Source organism: Fundulus heteroclitus, chromosome 14 (genome assembly GCF_011125445.2).
Source record: "Fundulus heteroclitus isolate FHET01 chromosome 14, MU-UCD_Fhet_4.1, whole genome shotgun sequence".
NCBI classification, from domain to species: domain Eukaryota; kingdom Metazoa; phylum Chordata; class Actinopteri; order Cyprinodontiformes; family Fundulidae; genus Fundulus; species Fundulus heteroclitus.
Window position 1 is genome coordinate 14,396,664 of NC_046374.1, and position 17,387 is coordinate 14,414,050.

At 43.1% G+C, this 17,387-nt stretch overlaps 1 protein-coding gene across 1 annotated transcript; it reads left to right on the forward strand.

The window, feature by feature from the left end:
* On the forward strand, positions 1–16,763 carry faah2b (fatty acid amide hydrolase 2b). The gene is made up of 12 exons (XM_036146339.1): positions 1–29; positions 3,239–3,512; positions 4,161–4,243; positions 5,034–5,170; positions 5,246–5,455; positions 6,610–6,729; positions 7,492–7,627; positions 10,132–10,249; positions 10,335–10,454; positions 12,968–13,079; positions 13,174–13,362; positions 14,953–16,763. Exons 1-12 carry the CDS (start codon positions 10–12, stop codon positions 15,126–15,128), a joined length of 1,695 nt encoding a protein of 564 aa, XP_036002232.1. The 5' UTR covers positions 1–9; the 3' UTR covers positions 15,129–16,763.
* Positions 16,764–17,387: the final 624 nt, after the last annotated feature.

The following is a 17,387-nucleotide window of genomic DNA, read 5'->3' on the forward strand; positions in this document are numbered from 1 at the left end:
CCCGCCACCATGCTTATGGTGCGTTTAAGGTGAGCTACCACACAGCAACTTGCATGAAGGCCAAAGAGTTCAAATTTGGTCTGATCTGAGCAGAGCACTTTTTTATTTATTTATTTAGTACACATGCTTTAGTACACATGCTTATTGTGACTCTACATGGCTTGTGGCAAATTGCTGATGAGAATTCATTTGTCCCCTTTCCAACAATTTAACAATGCTTTCACTCCTTACTGATCAGACTTGTGAGTGCAAATCAAATAGTTGCCCTGTAAACAGATTCCTCCACCCGAGCTGTGAATCTCTTCAGCTCCTCCAAATTGCCACGGGGCTCTTGGCTGCTGCTCTGATTAAAACTTTAAATGTTTCCACAACCTTCTCCCTGAACTGCCTGCAGCAATAGTCGATAGGAACAAAAACTTATTAGGGTTGTTTACAGTTAAATATTTGACCTTGCAAAGAAAATTCACCAAAACGTTTTGTTGGAGTATGCTGAATTGTCAATTTCAATTTAGGATTAATAAAGTATTATTGGGTTGAAGGAATTGAATTAGGATCGTGTACGTTAGAGAACAGTCAGCATAAAACTGAACACTGTCTAATCATAGTAAAAAACAAAACTATATATATATATATATATATATATATATATATATATATATATATATATATATATATATATATATAAACACCATAAAGAAAGGGTTTTTCACAATACTGCTAACATTAAACATACTCCGTTTCTAATAAATATTGTTTATTGTGTTAATATTCTTTGTTAAATCTAAATCAATCTATTGGAAAATAAAAATCCAACATCAATGCAGGTTCCTTGAAAAATAGCAACAGAGAAACAACTAATAATAATTGAATCATTTATTAGACAGAATTGTACTGAGGAGTAAAATCCTGAGTTAAAGTCCAGCTTTTAATTGGGGAGAATGTGACTCACAAAGGAGAAGAGAAAGGAAAAATCAGGTTGAGGTAAAACCAGCAGCATCAGCAGAAAGGTCAGACACCAAACACAGAATGGATTCTCCACTAAAACCAATCTGCATTGCAGCGATTCTTGTTCTTCCTCTCGGTTCGTTTCGTTTCAGAGCCCAGAGTGGTTGAGGTTTCTTTGGCAGTGCTTCCCTCTAGTGGCCACAGACAGCTGCTGCACTGGACCGCGATTGCGCAATGAAGCTGCTTGCCTGCGACGTCCTCAGAGTCTGGGGTCATGAACTGTTCTGCTCGTGTGAATATGTTGATGGAAACAGAAGGAAATCCGCTTTACCTGAACGCTGGTAGAAGTAAATATGGCAACATTTCCCTTTTTAAGAGCGATGACATAACCTCACTGCACTCATTTTTAATAGCTCTCAGTCATGTGTGCATTCATTTAATCTTACATCTGGTAATAAAGGTGCTGCTGATCAGCCTATTGACATGCAATGTGCAATTATGAATTCCAAGATCAATAACTACCCAATATACAAAATATGACCAGTGTGTAATCGGGACTAATATAATTTGGGGACAATAAGCGGACAGGGCAAATTTTGACTAGTTGTGGCTAATTTCTGAATTTTAGGTGGGAGAAGATGGTCCAAGATTGAGAAATTTATAAGTGAACAGTTCTGTTTCAAAATAGAGTGAGGATGAATAAAACCTGCTTTAGACTAAACGTTCTTGGTAAGTAAACCAGAGTCTGGTCGGAAAGACTTTGTGTCCAAAAGAGATAGAGATGGAGAGTGTACTTTCTAGATATTTTCAAGAAGTTCTATTTAAGAGAACACAAAGCAAAAAACAACAATATTGTGATCAGATTAACCCTATTGCTTTAAAAAAATGTTTTTACTCTGTCACACTACTCCATACTTTTGTGATTATACGTCCTGATTTGAAGGCAACATGCCTTTGCCCACCGGAATTGGTGAATTTCATGTTCTGAGTAAATTCGCCAATATTTACAGCAATAGGGTTGACTACTCATACTGCCTAAATAGACCTCCAATAAAAAATAAACAAATACATTAAAAATAAAAATAAAAAGGAAAAAAATAAAGACTGATTAATTGAGATAATCTTTTTAATTAAGTTATTGCATCTATTTTAGATCAACTTAAGCATATTCTAGACTTTGAAATATAGCCCAATACACTCTTTTTGGGAAGCGGAATAAATAACTGAGCTGTGTAATGAACTGAGATGTTAGGAGCTTTTTTATTATTATTTTTGTTTTGCTTTTAATAAAACTAACAACTGTGTCTTTGTCTAAAAAAAAAATTTAGACAATTTATTCAACTCCTCTGTTACGGATTGGTTGATGACAAAAGCATTTAAGTAAATATTAAATACATAAAACCTAATCTAACATTCAATTTGCATGTACAAATAAAAAGCCTGACAATGGAAAAGTGTTTATTTCGTGGTTATAAACCTTTACCCTTCCATGACGTTTGGGACTGAGCCTCAGGTAAGCCAAAGTGAATGCATGCTATACATTTCCGGTAGGGAATTTCAAAATAAGACCACCTTCCGCCTACTTAGCCTGAAGGCAGTTCAGAATCAGACATAATTTAATAATCCCAGAGGGAAATTACTTTCGTTACACGCTCTAGCTATACAGATATACAAACATTTATATTTATATATATATACACAACTTTCCACAAAAATAATATAAATATATACATATATAACTCTCTCTCTCTCTCTCTCTCTCTCTCTCTCTCTCTCTCTCTCTCTCTATATATATATATATATATATATATATATATATATATATCCACATATATAACTATAGATCCAAAATAAAGTGATAGTTCAAGTTCTTTTTCTCATTAACTTAGTATTCATTTGTTATTGGCGTGTTTGTTGATTAAAAGACAGAAAATGTGATGTAAACATAATGAAAATGGGAAGCAAAAGTAAAGTTTGTTTTGGAAGTTTTATTCTTCTTTATGAAGATTGTGAATGGATAATAATCATACAATTATAATAACAATAACAATAATAATAATAATAATAATAATAATAATAATAATAATAATAATAATAATATACATACACTTGATATATAATTGTGACATTTACTTTGTAAGGATGAATAATTTTATAATGCGATAAAACTAATCGCTGAACTGTTTAAAAGAGCAGCGAGTCATTCGTTCATGTGGATCTTATTCTGAAATCCAGCAGCCGACTTCCGGTCACTGCCTCCGTCCTCCCTAACCTGCGCCATCTTGACCAACAGGAACAGGTACCACTACCTACATCAGGAGCGGCTCACCGCTGAGCTGCTGCCGTTGACCCTCCGTCCTCCAACCCGCGGTGGAAACATGGCTCTGAGCCTCCTGGAAAAGGCGCAGTCGTGGCTCTTCAGAGCTGTCACGGCCCTCTTCTTCGCGATTTTCCAGCTCCTGTGGACCCAGAGACCCGCTGCCTCCGCGAGGAAGCTGCCGCCCGCCGGCAACCCGCTGCTGCTCCAGTCAGCGACGCAGCTCGCCAGGAGGATCCGGAGAAAAGAGGTGCGTGCCGGACACCGGCGGGTTTCATTCAGCCGTGTCCTGGTGGGAACCTAAGACCCACTCACAGCCAGCTGCTGTTTATCGCCCCCCGGTTATAAAGCTATAAAGTCTGGCTGAATTAAAGCGGCAGTACCACGGGGTCCTGTGGGCGACTTTCCAGCAGGCGTTGAGTGGACACCTCAGCGCCTGTTGAATGGCAACACACCTGCAGAGACAGGCCCGTTGCTCTGTGATTTCAGGGTTTCTGATGAGACAGCATGCACAGAGGGATGATGGATTGCTCTACATGTTGACCGCAGGTCATTCTGACATGCACAGTTCAGATAAAGCCGCTTTTAGATCATCAGAGGTGCAGATAAACACGCTCAGAGGGAGTAACCCTCACATAAGGTTTTTTTTTTTATGGCGCTTGTAACCTCAGTGCTGTAGATCAGACCACAGCAGATTACTACTGCAGTGTTTCTGTCATCATTATGGACACACACGTGTCTTATTAGGGTTTACCTTGATTTAAAAGCTGATATAAACTGTTTGTTTGTGTTTCCTCCGGTGAATCGGAGGCGGTGTTTCTCGCTTGCATTCCTGCCTGTTCCCCTTAAGTGTCCTCAGCCGGCCTTGGCGTGATCTCTAACCGCGGCGTGTCTGCAGGTGTCCAGCGTGGAGGTGGTGCAGGCCTACATCGACAGGATCCAGGAGGTCAACCCTTTCATCAACGCCGTCGTGAAGGACAGGTGAGGGAGAGGAGGCGCCCGCTTCGCTCCGGTGTCACAGGGTTTCTGATAAACGACCTCCTTCCTGTCGTTTCTGGACGCAGTGTTTGCAGGAGGTGTCCGTACCCTTTGAGTCTTTAAGTCCCATTACAACAACTGGTTAACGTTTTATATTCCCACAGTGGGGGTGTCCAGGGTTTCATGCTGTGTCAGTTCCCACTACCCACAGCATCTTGCCTTTAGGTGGCAGGCCACACCATCAGCTTTTTACCCCCCCTCCGTTTCCCAAGTGTGCACTACTTTGTGCTGGGCTGTCCAGTAGCAAGATGGCTGCCTCCCATGTAAGAGATCGGTGGATCAAATCCCGGTGTGGGAGGCTAAAGGTTATAGTTTTATGGGGAGTGGTGGCCTAGTGGTTAGAGGAGTACACTTGTGCTCTGAGAAGGATGCAAGTACTCGGTTCGATCCCCACAGCCTGCACTCTGGGTCCCTGAGCAAGACCCTTAACCCCCGATTACTCCCCAAGCAGCGCACAGTGGCAGCCCACTGCTCCCCAAGGGGATGGGTTAAGATGCAGAAGTGAATTTCTCCATGAGAAATCGCTATGAGATCAATAAAGTTCAGTGATTATTATTATTATTATTATTATTATTATTATTATTATTATTATTATTATTATTATTATTATTATTATTAGTGGTAGTATTATGGCAAAAGGTTCAACTTACAGGGTTTGCAAGACACTGTATAAACAGTGGACTGACCCCCATATAATGAGATCAAATGAGGAAACGTTCTTCTTCCTCTTCAGGTTTGCAGCTGCCCTCCAGGAGGCGGCTCAGGTTGACAAGCTGATAGAGGAGGAGACGGGAGGGGAGGAGGTGCTGGAGGACAGGCTGCCTCTTCTGGGAGTCCCGCTGTCGGTCAAAGAGTCCTTTTCCCTCCAGGGTGAGTACGCCTCCTAACAGAAATCCCCCCCCCCCATGTTCCTGCCGCTGTGAGCGTGTCCTTTCCGTCCTGCAGGCATGCCCCTGACGACGGGGCTGATGTCCAGGCGAGGAGTCGTGGCCCCCGTCGACGCTCCCCCCGTGGCCCTGCTGAAGAGAGCCGGCGCCGTGCCGCTGGGCGTCACCAACACCAGCGAGCTGTGCATGTGGCTGGAGTCTCACAACCACCTGTACGGCGTCACCTGCAACCCGTACGACCTGGAGAGGATACCAGGGGGGAGCTCAGGTCGGCAGCCGTCCTTCATGGAAAAAAAAAAAAGATCGCTCAGATCGACTTGATTCACGTAGCGCCGGTTCACAACACGCGTCATCTCAAGGCACTTTACAAAGGCTACGTTCACACTGCAGCCTGAAGTGACCCAATTCAGATTTTCTTGCCCATATGCGACCTGGATCTGATCTTTTCATGACAGTCTGAACAACACAGATTGGATTTTTTCAAATGCGACCCAGGTCGCTTGGATATGTGGTCCTGAATCCGATACGTATCTGATCTTTTCAAATGCGACCTGTGTCTGTACGCCCAGGTCGCATTCATCCGACCTACACGTCATTGATACTTGACAAACGTCACTAACGATGGACCTGGCTATACCAAAGAGGTTGATTATTGTGCGGTAACAAGCACCTGTTGCAAGTCCATACAGCCCCACGACAACGCATTTACTCACCGCTTTGGCCAAAGATGTGTGTTTTTACGTGAGAGCGCTAAAGAGATCCGTTCAGACACACATAAAGGTTGCCTTTGTCATTCTAAAATTATGAAAGAAGTCCGTATCAGTAAAGCCACTCACATCACTCACATTTGGCTCTGATACTTTTTCATCTTCTTAAAAAGATTGCGTTGGTAATGTGCTTGCTCTGGTTGGAGAATAACGTAAAGAACGCAAGATACGCTGCAGCATTACGATACATGTTTATTTCCGCAAACAATGAGCACACTTGCTATGTATGACGTCATTGCGTCCTCTACTGCGCATGCGGGACACTTAGGTGTATGAATGCAGTTCACACAGGAGATTACATTCAAGTCGCATATATTTGGAAATGTGAACGGACACGCAAAAAAATCCGATTTCACAAAAAAATCTGAATTGAGCATTAAGACCTGCAGTGTGATCGTAGCCTTAGTCAGCTTCAACCAAATCATACAGACTGGTTAAATAGTTTTATGTCTAAGGAACCCCAGTAGATCGCATTGAGTCTTGACCAGCAGTATTCACTCCTCCTAAAGGAGCGATGAGGAGCTCATTCCGCTCCTCCTCTTTAAGAAGCTTTTGATGCTTAGGCTGCCGCTCCCTCCGTTTCCTGGAGTGACCGACTAACAATCAGGACCTGCTGCGTGTGCGCCAGCAGTAACGTACTCTCTTGTGTCCTCAGGAGGGGAGGGCAGCATCCTGGCGGCGGCCGGCGCCGTCGTCGGCGTGGGCTCAGACATCGGCGGCAGCATCCGCATGCCTTGTTTCTTCAATGGGATCTTCGGCCACAAAACCACTCCAGGTAAAAAAGAAGCTGCCCGACCCGTTGACTCGCTGTCTGCGTCCTGCCTCTGTTCAGATTTTCCAACGAGAACGTGTGAAGAGAGAGGAACCTGTCGGGGATCATCACCTGACTTTGCCTCAGCCACGTCTCAGATGGTCAAGATTCTCACCGTTCATCCGTCGATTGATCTATCTCGGCGTTTAATGCAATGGCTGATTAGCTTCATACTGAGTTAATATCATTTTGTGTCTGTGGAGAACAGGGTGAACCTCCTGTTCCGACATCACAACAAGCTCCATAAAATGTTCTGATAAACCTTTGCATACGCTCTGGACCCCCGACGTTTCAGATTCTCCGTCCGAGGCGTAGAAACGCAGCGAGCTTCCAGCAGAGAGACCGCAGCACTGCAAAAACAGAATTAAAAATGAGTAAAAACTTCTTGAAATTAGCGCGTTTGTCCTTGATTTGAGCAGGTAAATAAGATAATCTGCCAATGGAATGAGTATTCTGACCCCTAAAATAAGATGATTGGATATACTGCACTTGAAATAAGATGATGGAGATGAGTTGTTCCTATTTTAAGTGCAAAAATCCTATTTCATTGGCAGATCACCTTGGTTACCTGCTCAAATCAAGGATAAATGCACTAACTTCAAGTAAATGTTTCTTATTTTTAGTTCCGTTTTTGCAGTGAGGGAAGTCCTCGAGTTCACGGAGGCCCGGAAGGGTCAAACGAGACCTTTTTTCCCAGCGGGGCTCAGAGTCGGTGCTGTGTTTCAGGTGTGGTGTCCTGTGAGAACCAGTACCCGCCCCCCTCTGGCAGACAGATGGAGTACCTCAGCACTGGTCCCATGTGCCGCTACGCTGAAGACCTGGTGCCCATGCTCAAGATCATGGCAGGACCCAACGCGCACATGTGAGAAAACCGCAAACTGTCACAGCTGCTAGCAACATCGCTTTAGATTTGACTTTGCCGCTGCATGTTGGTGTCAAACATGAATATTTGGAGCGCATGCCTCCATGAGCTGGTCTCTGTAACGTCACACAGGAAGGACTATATTCAGGTAAACTCACCTGTGAGTCCGGACCTGGAGCCTGTTATCAGTGAGCGGCTTGTTTCAGTGCCAAACGTGTGCGGAAGTGTCCTCATAGGTGTATCGCATAACGTTTTATAACCGAGTGTATATTCAAATTATTGCAATCACCCAGAGGCTGATGCATGTGGATAAGTATTGCTGGTATCAGCTATCCTCATGGAAACCCACACGGCTCCCTTTGCTCGCTCCCCTTGTATGCTTCATGAGTCCTGTGCAGCAGGGCCGCCTACTGCCGCGTCTCTGAAAATGCTCTGAACTGCTGCTGGTGTTTAGCACGTCGCTGTTGATGGGAAGCAAAGAGTGGGACGGATGTTCACCCTCCAGCCGGAAAACATCCTGAAGCTGCAGTCAGAGCTGCAGCAAAACGGTTCCATTCCTTAGAATGGCCTAGTCAAAGTCCAGACCTAAGTTTAGTTTTGAATCTGTGGCATTACTTTAAAATTGATGTTCCTTGAAATCCTAGTGGGGTGGAGCTATTTTTCTAGCACAATTCAGTCTGTAGGCATAGAAAGCTGTTAGTGTCGGTCCTACAGAGGATTGTCTCGGCTCCACACTCATATTTTTATTTCTAAAAAAAGTTTAAAGCCTGTCAATCAATCAAAGTTTATTTATTAAGCCTTTTACACACCAAAGTGCTGTACAGGTCTAGAAAAAAAACAAAGAAATAAGTAGGGCTGGGCGATATGAATTAAAAAATAAATCTCAAATTTTATCATACCAAATCCGATTAATCGATTTTTTTTTCCTCCTTTTTGTTTCATAAAAAAATAATTTAAGAAATTATTTTAAAATCTTGCTTTTATGTCAAGCATTTCATCAGGGAGTTGACCTGAATTCAAAGTGCAACTAATAACAAGCTGTGAAACATGCTTGTAAAACAAGATGGCAGCCGTGCCATTATAAACAATGAAAATATAACAAAACATTTGCTGCTAGTGGTATTACACATTGAGCTAAGAACAGGCTTCACTGCACTTGTGAACTTCAAACTAAGTTAAAAAAAAAGTAAATAAGTAAATAAGGTACCTCGTATTACGGTAAAAAAAAAGTTTCCACTTAATATTTTGACAATACATTTGCCTAAACATATATTCAGCATCACATGCTGTTCTCTTCATGGAAACCCAATGAGTGTATTGGCAAAATAAAATCCAGATTTTCCAAAAATTAAATCTTAAAGAATTGTAAATTCAAATTAATCGATTAAATCGATTTTATCGCCCTGCCTTAGAAATAAGAACATAAAATAAGCAATGAAAGACATCTACAGTAAAAACCCACTGAATAAGAGCCGTTAACACAACAGTCTATAAAACTAAACTAGCCTAATGCTCCGGCTCAACTGGAATTAAAAAGATGTCTTTAAAAGAGATTTGAAATCATCAATGGCCACCCTTACAATGAGGGGAAGATCATTCCACAGAGCTCTGCTGGGAACTTGTTTGTTTAAGAGCTCAGATAAGTAGGAAGGTGCCTGAACGTTTAAACATTTAAAAAGCAGAAGTAAAATCTTCTGGACGAGAAGCAGATGACTGTCCATCCCAGTACAGAGAGTTTCAGGGGCACTCTGAGGAAGGCAGGGTCTGATTATACCCATGATAGTAATCAGCCTCAGATGGTAAAAGCTAAACTGGACTACTACACTGACCTGATCATCAGATTTAAAGCCGTTGTCATAGGAAATTGCATCCCTACACTCAGATAACAAGTCTGTTTTCTCAAAAACCGTCATCAGTTTTATCCCCATTTAAGTATAAGAAGTTAAGCTCCATCAGAGTTTGATTGTCCTTTTAAACATTGTAACATGTTTCCTACATACTGGCTTCCACTTGCTGGAAATAGTACTTTCTAAAAAAAATAAAAAATAGATCTCGGAGGAAGCAGATAAACGGAGAACAGAAGGAGTCCTAAGATGAAGCCTTGAGGAACACCACACCTCAGAGGAAACTGGACAGAGAAGCTTCTGCCAGACAGGAACGAGTGAAACCAGCTCCGGGTCGAGCCCTTCATAGCAGAGCCACCGCACACAAAGACATGGATCATTTTCCCTCCACCTCAGATTCATGCACCAGTTTGTCTATTACAGCAAATCCCAATAAAATGCATTTCTGCTTTTGGTGAAAACACGACATAAGGGGGAAAACACTTCAAAAAGGTGTAAATACTTTTGGCATGTGCCTATTATTGGTCAAACAAAGGAAGAGAGCTGATTCCTTTTGCAGTATGTTGGCTCAGCTTAGTTTTGTTCCTGAGCTAACAGGACGACGCTCCCAAACCCTGAAGCCGTTTGCTTAATCTGGGATTCTAACCTGTGTCCCCACAGGCTGTCCTTAGACGCAGACGTGGACCTGAAGAAGCTGCGGTTCTTCTCCATCCCCCACGACGGCGGCTCCCCCTACACGCACCCAGTCAGCAGAGAGCTGCTGGACATTCAGAGGAAGGTGAGCATCTGAGGCCAGATAAGCCCTACAGATACGTGGCGTGTGAGGGACGTTGCTCTCAGACTAGACGTGCGATGTTCTGCAGGTGGTGGAGCGTCTGGAGGCGGACCTCGGAGTCAGAGTGCAGCGGGTGTGTCTACCCGAGCTGCGCTACGGCTTCCAGATCTGGGACACATACATGGGTCTACCTGACAAGGAGGGCAAGGTATGTCCGTCTGAGTAGACTCACCAAGCACCCTGTAACCCACCGATGGCCTAGAAACCACTTTAAACTTCAGCGTTAAAATCACTGCACACCAGGAGCTTCTTTTTTTTTTTTTTTTTTACTAGGGCTGCTTTTAGTTAACCTGACTCTCCACCAGATGGATTTGCTCCGCATATCCATCTGGAAACCTTCCGTTGAAGTAATTTTGGGAAGGGGCGAAAATACTGGTTAGCTGATTGGCCTATGTTGGTGATAGACGGGCCAAATAAACCAATCAGATCAACGAAACATATGACGTACTAACAGCGATGACGAAAACACAACTACAAGCTCTTGCCGAAACCAGTCAGGAGAAGAACATCTTTTCCTCTGAGAAAAGCCTCCAGAGCAGTGTTTTGCTCTTCTTTCAGTGAAGAAATACTCTGTAATTCCGATAAAACTTGTTCGATAGCCACGCTAACGCTAGTTTCATCGTCTGAAGCCGCCATGTTCTTTAGACTGAACTGTTGCGCTTCTCGTTGTGTCACACCTCAACCCGCCTCAAAGCCAACGCTGATTGGACGTTCGTTTGGTGAACTGCTCCAAATTTTCTTTAACGGAAAGTAGCCAGACTGATCTGAGAGTGAAACCTTGAAAGCTCACGAGATCAGGATGGTCTCACGAGGCTAGCTTTTAGTGCCTGTCGTCAGATAGTTTTAAGATAAGAAATACCGCTTTTGTCCCACAATGGGGAAATGTGGGTGAGACTGTGGCAAAAACCAGAGTTAGACACTAGATCAGTAATGAAAGAAAGCTAATCTGTAGCAGTGCAAAGAAAGGTGAAAGTGTTTCCATGTTTGTTTTCCTTATTTTGCTCTATTTCTTCATTTTATCTGACTTTTAGTGTTGATCATGTATTCATGTTCCTGGCTCAGAAACTTCAACAGCGTTCCTGAATTATTGGACCAGTAAGATTAGAGAACAGTAATGGACTTGCTGCTCTGATAAGCTATTGAAGCGAGCAGTTTTCATCCTGTAACAGGACGTCCTGTAGCACGCTGTGACCCAGGTCCATGCTTCAGATTTTCATCTTTACACTAACAAGTAGCTCCCAGTCATGAGAAACCTTTACAAGGATTTAAACTAATCTTTGAATTTAGATTGAACGTGTAGTTATGAAGACTACTAATAACCACAAGCTGGATGCAGAAAAGGAAAGTTTTTTTGTTGTTGTTGTAAGTGTAAAACTGTAAAAACTGTTTAGCGGCAGCGGAGTTTTTAGTTACTAATGAGTGTGAAGGTGAGACGTAGTAATTTCCATGAAAAGTGTCAAATCTAGATTGATGAAGAATGTGTTGCCTAAAACTGTCTGAACTTAAACTAAATGGATCTCGGGGATTCTTTAGATGAATTTACAACAAATATAAAGCTTTATGTTTCGGATAATTCGAAAGCTGTGTGAGGTTTAGTCACAGCGCCTATTGTCTGCTGGCCCGGAAACGTTGCCTAATCTGCTCAGCTGCCAGCACTCTGCATACCACAACTTAAGACTGGGCACCAAAACGGAGCCGTTCCCTACACTTCACAGGACGCCGCGCTGACTTTGTCTGACCGCTGTCGCCATTTCAACTAAATCTCCTCCCTCTCGTTGTAATTGTGTTATTTAATGCAACCAAACGTTGAGTTCACTATGATCGCGTACAAAGGTTTATTAAGACCCGCACAAACACACACCTCCCTGTAGAGTTCACAGTCCATCGCTTAATCTGGTAAGTCATTGTTAGGGCCATGCCATGACTCATTTACAACTTTACTGCTCGAACAAAATGTACTGCAAAATTTGTTTTTGCTCAATGCACTAAAGTAAAAAAAAAAAAAAACAGTGCCTTGCAGGTATTTCTCCCCCGTTGAAGTCTTTCACATTTTGTCACATTACAACCACCAATATCTGTGTATTTTATTGGGATTTTATGGCGTAGTGCAACACATAATTGGGACAATAATGTACTTTAACAGGCGATGTTATCTGGACCTTTTAAGGTATTTATTTACCTACAAGCCGTACTTTGCTAGTTTCTGCCATTATTTTCTTATACTTGAAAGAAAAACTCTGCTTTTTACTCCTCTGCTTTCCCTTGATAGTTGTAGATTTTGCATAAAAAAAAACAGGAAGTTGCAGAAAAATCTGCACTTTTGTGGGTTATTTTGTGAATTTAAGATGTGCATTTCTACTACAGAATAATTTATTCGTCTAAACTCTGCATGGGCTTTGATTTGAGCGAATAAATCCCAACCATACAACTATTGTTCTATATGTTACAAACAGAGCAAAATGGCTCCCTTCCTTTAGTAAAGAAAACCATGTGAGACTTAACAGAAAGTTAAGGTTTGTAGGAACAGTGTTGATGAGGATTCAAAAACCATTTTTTTATGAACCCCACAGTGTTTACACCAAGAAAGTATTAAAAAAAACTAAAGACAAATAAATCATTTGTATGATTTTAAAAGCACAACCAAATGTTTTCCTCCTCCAGCCTCCTCAGGCCTTTGCTGAGCTGATGGGTGAGCCGGGTCGACCTGCGTGGGCTCTCTGGGAGCTGCTCAAACGGATGGTGGGAAAATCCGACCACACAATGCCCGCCATCAGTAAGAAGAGAACAGATAACGCTCTGGTACTCATTTACGTTGCTGTTGTCAAAGTCACTAACACCTGAGGTGTGCTCTGTGTGATCCGCTTTAGTGCTGGCCCTGCTCGAGATGACCCACTTGTCCAAACCGTCCCCTTTCATCATCCGGCAGAAGGAGGAGCTGCAGAGGAAGATGGATGAGCTGCTGGGCACCGACGGCGTGCTGCTTTACCCATCTCACCCCAGAGTGGCCCCCAAACACCACCACCCCCTCTTCAGACCCTTTGACTTTGCCTACACCGGTTAGTGATCAAGCAGAATTTAGCAGTCCTGTTTTTCCTGTGTTACGGCTCAGTTGGGAGCAAAGAAAGCTAAAGCTGTTGTCTCACAGTTTGCCTTCTTGCCTTTGTGCATGTAAAAACTTGTCATGTGGGTCTAAACGTGAGGAAAAGAAGTGGAAAACATCAAGCCTTACCTTTTTTTTTTTTTTTAAAGAATGTCGTATTTGATGGGCCAGTGTTTGGAATTGAGTGTGTTGGGATAAAGGGTGTAAAGTTCACAGCGTTCAGCAGGTCAGTTCAGGATACATCAGTCACTAATGATGTCACTATCTTGCTGCAGGTATCTCGCCAGTGTATTTCAGGATAATGGACCGTTACGCTGAAAGTTGTCAAAGTTACGCTGAAATTTAATCAGTACGAAATCAATTCAACCCTGATGTTTGAATGCAACATAGAAAAGTCAATAAGGCTCTTGAAAGTGCGTTGGTGCAGCTATAACAACATTAAAGCTAGCGCTAGCTGTCATTAGCCTGACGAACACCAAGGGGGCAGCACTACACAACGCTCTACTGCGGGAATGCATCCAGAGAAACAGCGAAACCACACACCAGCGTATATGGCAGCGGGAGCATTTTCATCAGAGCAGACTGAGCCCCGGCATAGCTTAGCGGTGGATTAGGTAATGGTATTATTGGGTTGTTGCGGAGGACAACTGCGTAATGCTTGTGTATATGTCATTATAGTGGAGGGTGTGTGTATTCAATATGGTCTCAGAGTTGCAACCTCTGAAATTTTCTAGAATTGTATCCAAAAAAACGACATGACAGCCTGGCGATAACTTGTACGTACAACAGTGTCAAAGATTAAGATGCGCTAAAAGATGCAGATTTTCAAACTCTTATGAAAAACAGGGAATTTAAAAATGGCTATTCTTAATGTTTTTACAGGAATTTGTCACAAAACACCGTTCTTCTGACCTTCATGCCAATTTTTAACAGAATATCACTTATGAGAAAACTGCACCCCTTTAGAATGAAAGAGTTTGGCGAATTGAGCCTTGGTGCAACTTTTCAAAGACTTAGACTTTGTGGTTGGTCTGCCCACCTCTGATCCTGTGGTGCGAGTTCAACCTTTCATAAGAGCTCCATCTAAAATCAGATCTCAGATTCAAACTGCATGCATTCAGGATCACTGCCGCTGTCTGTAGAGACTGTATTTTAAAACCTCCACTTACTGAAACGCGGCATTATTCTGCCTTTTAAAAGACTTGCATGATGCTCAGCAGTAATTAGGAGTCCGACAATAAAGATATGGGCACCCAGATGTTTGTGTAACAGCATGACTGCATGGGACGCACACAGCAGACCGCCAGATCCAGCCCTATGCTAAAAATATTGGTCGTTCCTTTCTGTACGAAGGGAATAAAGTCCCAGATTACAGCCCCTGCTCACTTCCTCACAGAAGGTAGTTAAAATGTTGCAGAGAGCTACACTTGGTGAAAGTTTGTGTCAAAGTTGTCAGAAGGTTTGGAGCACTTCATTAATCATTAATCAATCCAGGTATCTAAAACAACCTACCTGGCTGTCGTGACATCTGATTTCCTGTCCTCAGCTATTCTGAACATCCTCGGGCTGCCCGTTACCCAGTGTCCTCTGGGTCTGGGCGCGGAGGGCCTTCCTCTGGGCGTGCAGGTCGTGGCCGGGAAACTGCAGGACCGTCTAACCCTCGCCGTGGCGCTCTACCTGGAGAAGACATTTGGGGGATGGAGGGACCCTGGAGCAAAGTAAAGACCCTCCCCCGACAGACTGTTGGTGCTTTAGGGAGAGGATCACAGTATCCTCGGTCCGCCCTGCCGCCGCCTGCTGCTGCTGCTGCGCACCGCCACAAGGAGGGACTCGTTTAAGTTTGTTTTTATCTGTTAAGAATCGGAGGGTTTTGGTTCACAGGCTTAAATAAAGGCTGAGAGGAGACGTCAAATCATTCACATTTTCACAGAAGAGCAGGTTTTTGTCTTGAGGACTTGTTACTCTGCCACATTTCACTTGTTTTATGACCGCAGCTTGCACCCTACTCCATAAACCCTCAGTCAGGAATCGAAACGTTGACACCGTTTAGAAATGAAGTTTAACACATAAAACAGTAAATCTGTCAGCAGCTACTGACCAAAGTGCGTCATAGAGAAGAAACAGGACGGTCCGCTTGGCTAGAAAAATGAAACATAAAGGTTGTTGTACGCTGACGATGCTAATTGTTAAACATTAACACGAGAAACTAAACTTACCGGGCCTCAGCGGCGGAGGCGATGAAGGCAGAGAAAAGGAAATGGCACAACCTTCGCTGCATGACGATACTGGCGATCATTGTCTGGGGATGTTTCTTATTTTACAGGTTTTATAGGAACGATGCTTCAAATCGGCTGGTTTATTCTGATTCTCCGTCCACAGCCAAGCCGAGTTATCATCATGAAGGAGCATTCGATTTACACCACAAGGATAAAATGTCCTCGCAGCAACAGTGGGAAAACGTCTTAACGTTGGGCTTTTAATGATGCGTTTAATTTTCTTTTCTTTGGGCTGAAACAGATGCTGAATTTTAAAAACAGGAATTTGGTGCACCAGTCTGAATTTACACACAGAGTCAATATCATACATACACGCTCTAATCTTTGGATGGCTGCAGAGGAGCCCCACGCTTTCTGTAGCTTCAGCACCGTCCTTAGCTCCTGCTGGATATTTGAGCGCTCTTCCTGGCGGGACTCACCCTGTACTGGTTCAGCTTTTAAGTTTAGTCTATGAAATACTTAACAGGGCTGAGGTCAGGCCCATTAAGCCACTGGACCCGCTTCATTCCTGCCAGGAGCAGTTTTCATGTGCCATTCGGGGTCATTGTGCTGTTTGAAGATCTGCTTGTATCCGATTTTAACCGTCTAGCGTCTGACCGGAGGTGAAGTGGAACGAGTTTGAAACCGTCCTCCATGTCACCGCGGTCAGACCAGAACACGGTCCTCCAGAAGGTGTTTGGTTCTCCGTCTGGGCGGCAGCAAATATCTTCCTTTCATCCAAGTGTGACCGTTCAGGGAGCCGGAACAAGACAATGATCCCAAACACATTAAAATATGGGTGTGGTTGGATAAAGCAAGCTAACGGCAAGCTTCTGGAACAGCGCCTATAGGTAACACACAAACAACATGCCTAAAAGCCTCCTGGCTAGGAAACCAGCTAATTTAGATGGACCCTGCCAGTTCTGATAAGAGTGGTCACTGAAAAACAACGATCTTATTGATTTCATGAATAAAACAAAACATTCCAGGGAATTTAAACCATCCATTGGTGGGGGGTGTATGTATACATTTGAGCTTGTGTGAAGAATGTACGACTTATCTGAATTGTAGAAAATCTACATTAAATAACATCTGCAACAGCTACTTTATCAGCTTTTTTTGTTTTTTGCACCCACCCAAACTCTACCCACTTTTTATATTTTCTCGTAAATTTTGAGGCACTTTCCCTTCGTCAGACCAAATTTATGGCTGGAAGACGCTGCCGGCGTGCCATTAAGCTGTAGCACTGCAGACTGATGTTCACCACCACTGGTGTAATTAAATCCTTCACTGATTTCCATATGAATCTAAATAAACTCGAATACTTTGACTGGAGTTGTGTGACTTTGGATTATTATTTATTTTTTTTTTTTATATAAATTCCTGTGCTTCCTGACAGCAAGCATCAAGGAGACGTCCGGATCACAAGCCCTGAAACCACCTCAGCTTCAAATAAAGAGCAGCGGCTCTCCCCTCTTCAGCTTCCTGCCCTGTTAAAATGCCACGCTTTGTGGCGTAAAAGGAAGGAGACCATGATAAATTACTTGGAAAAAAAAAAACTTGTTCCACCTTTAATTCGACATAAATACTGTACAGTTTGAAGAAAAAAAAAGATTAAAAATGTGTTAAACCTGGCTGCATGCATGTCCACTCAAAACAAACTACTGACTCCAGCATTCGGGTCTCTAGTACGAGTCCATCAGGATGCCACATCCTGTCTGGATAA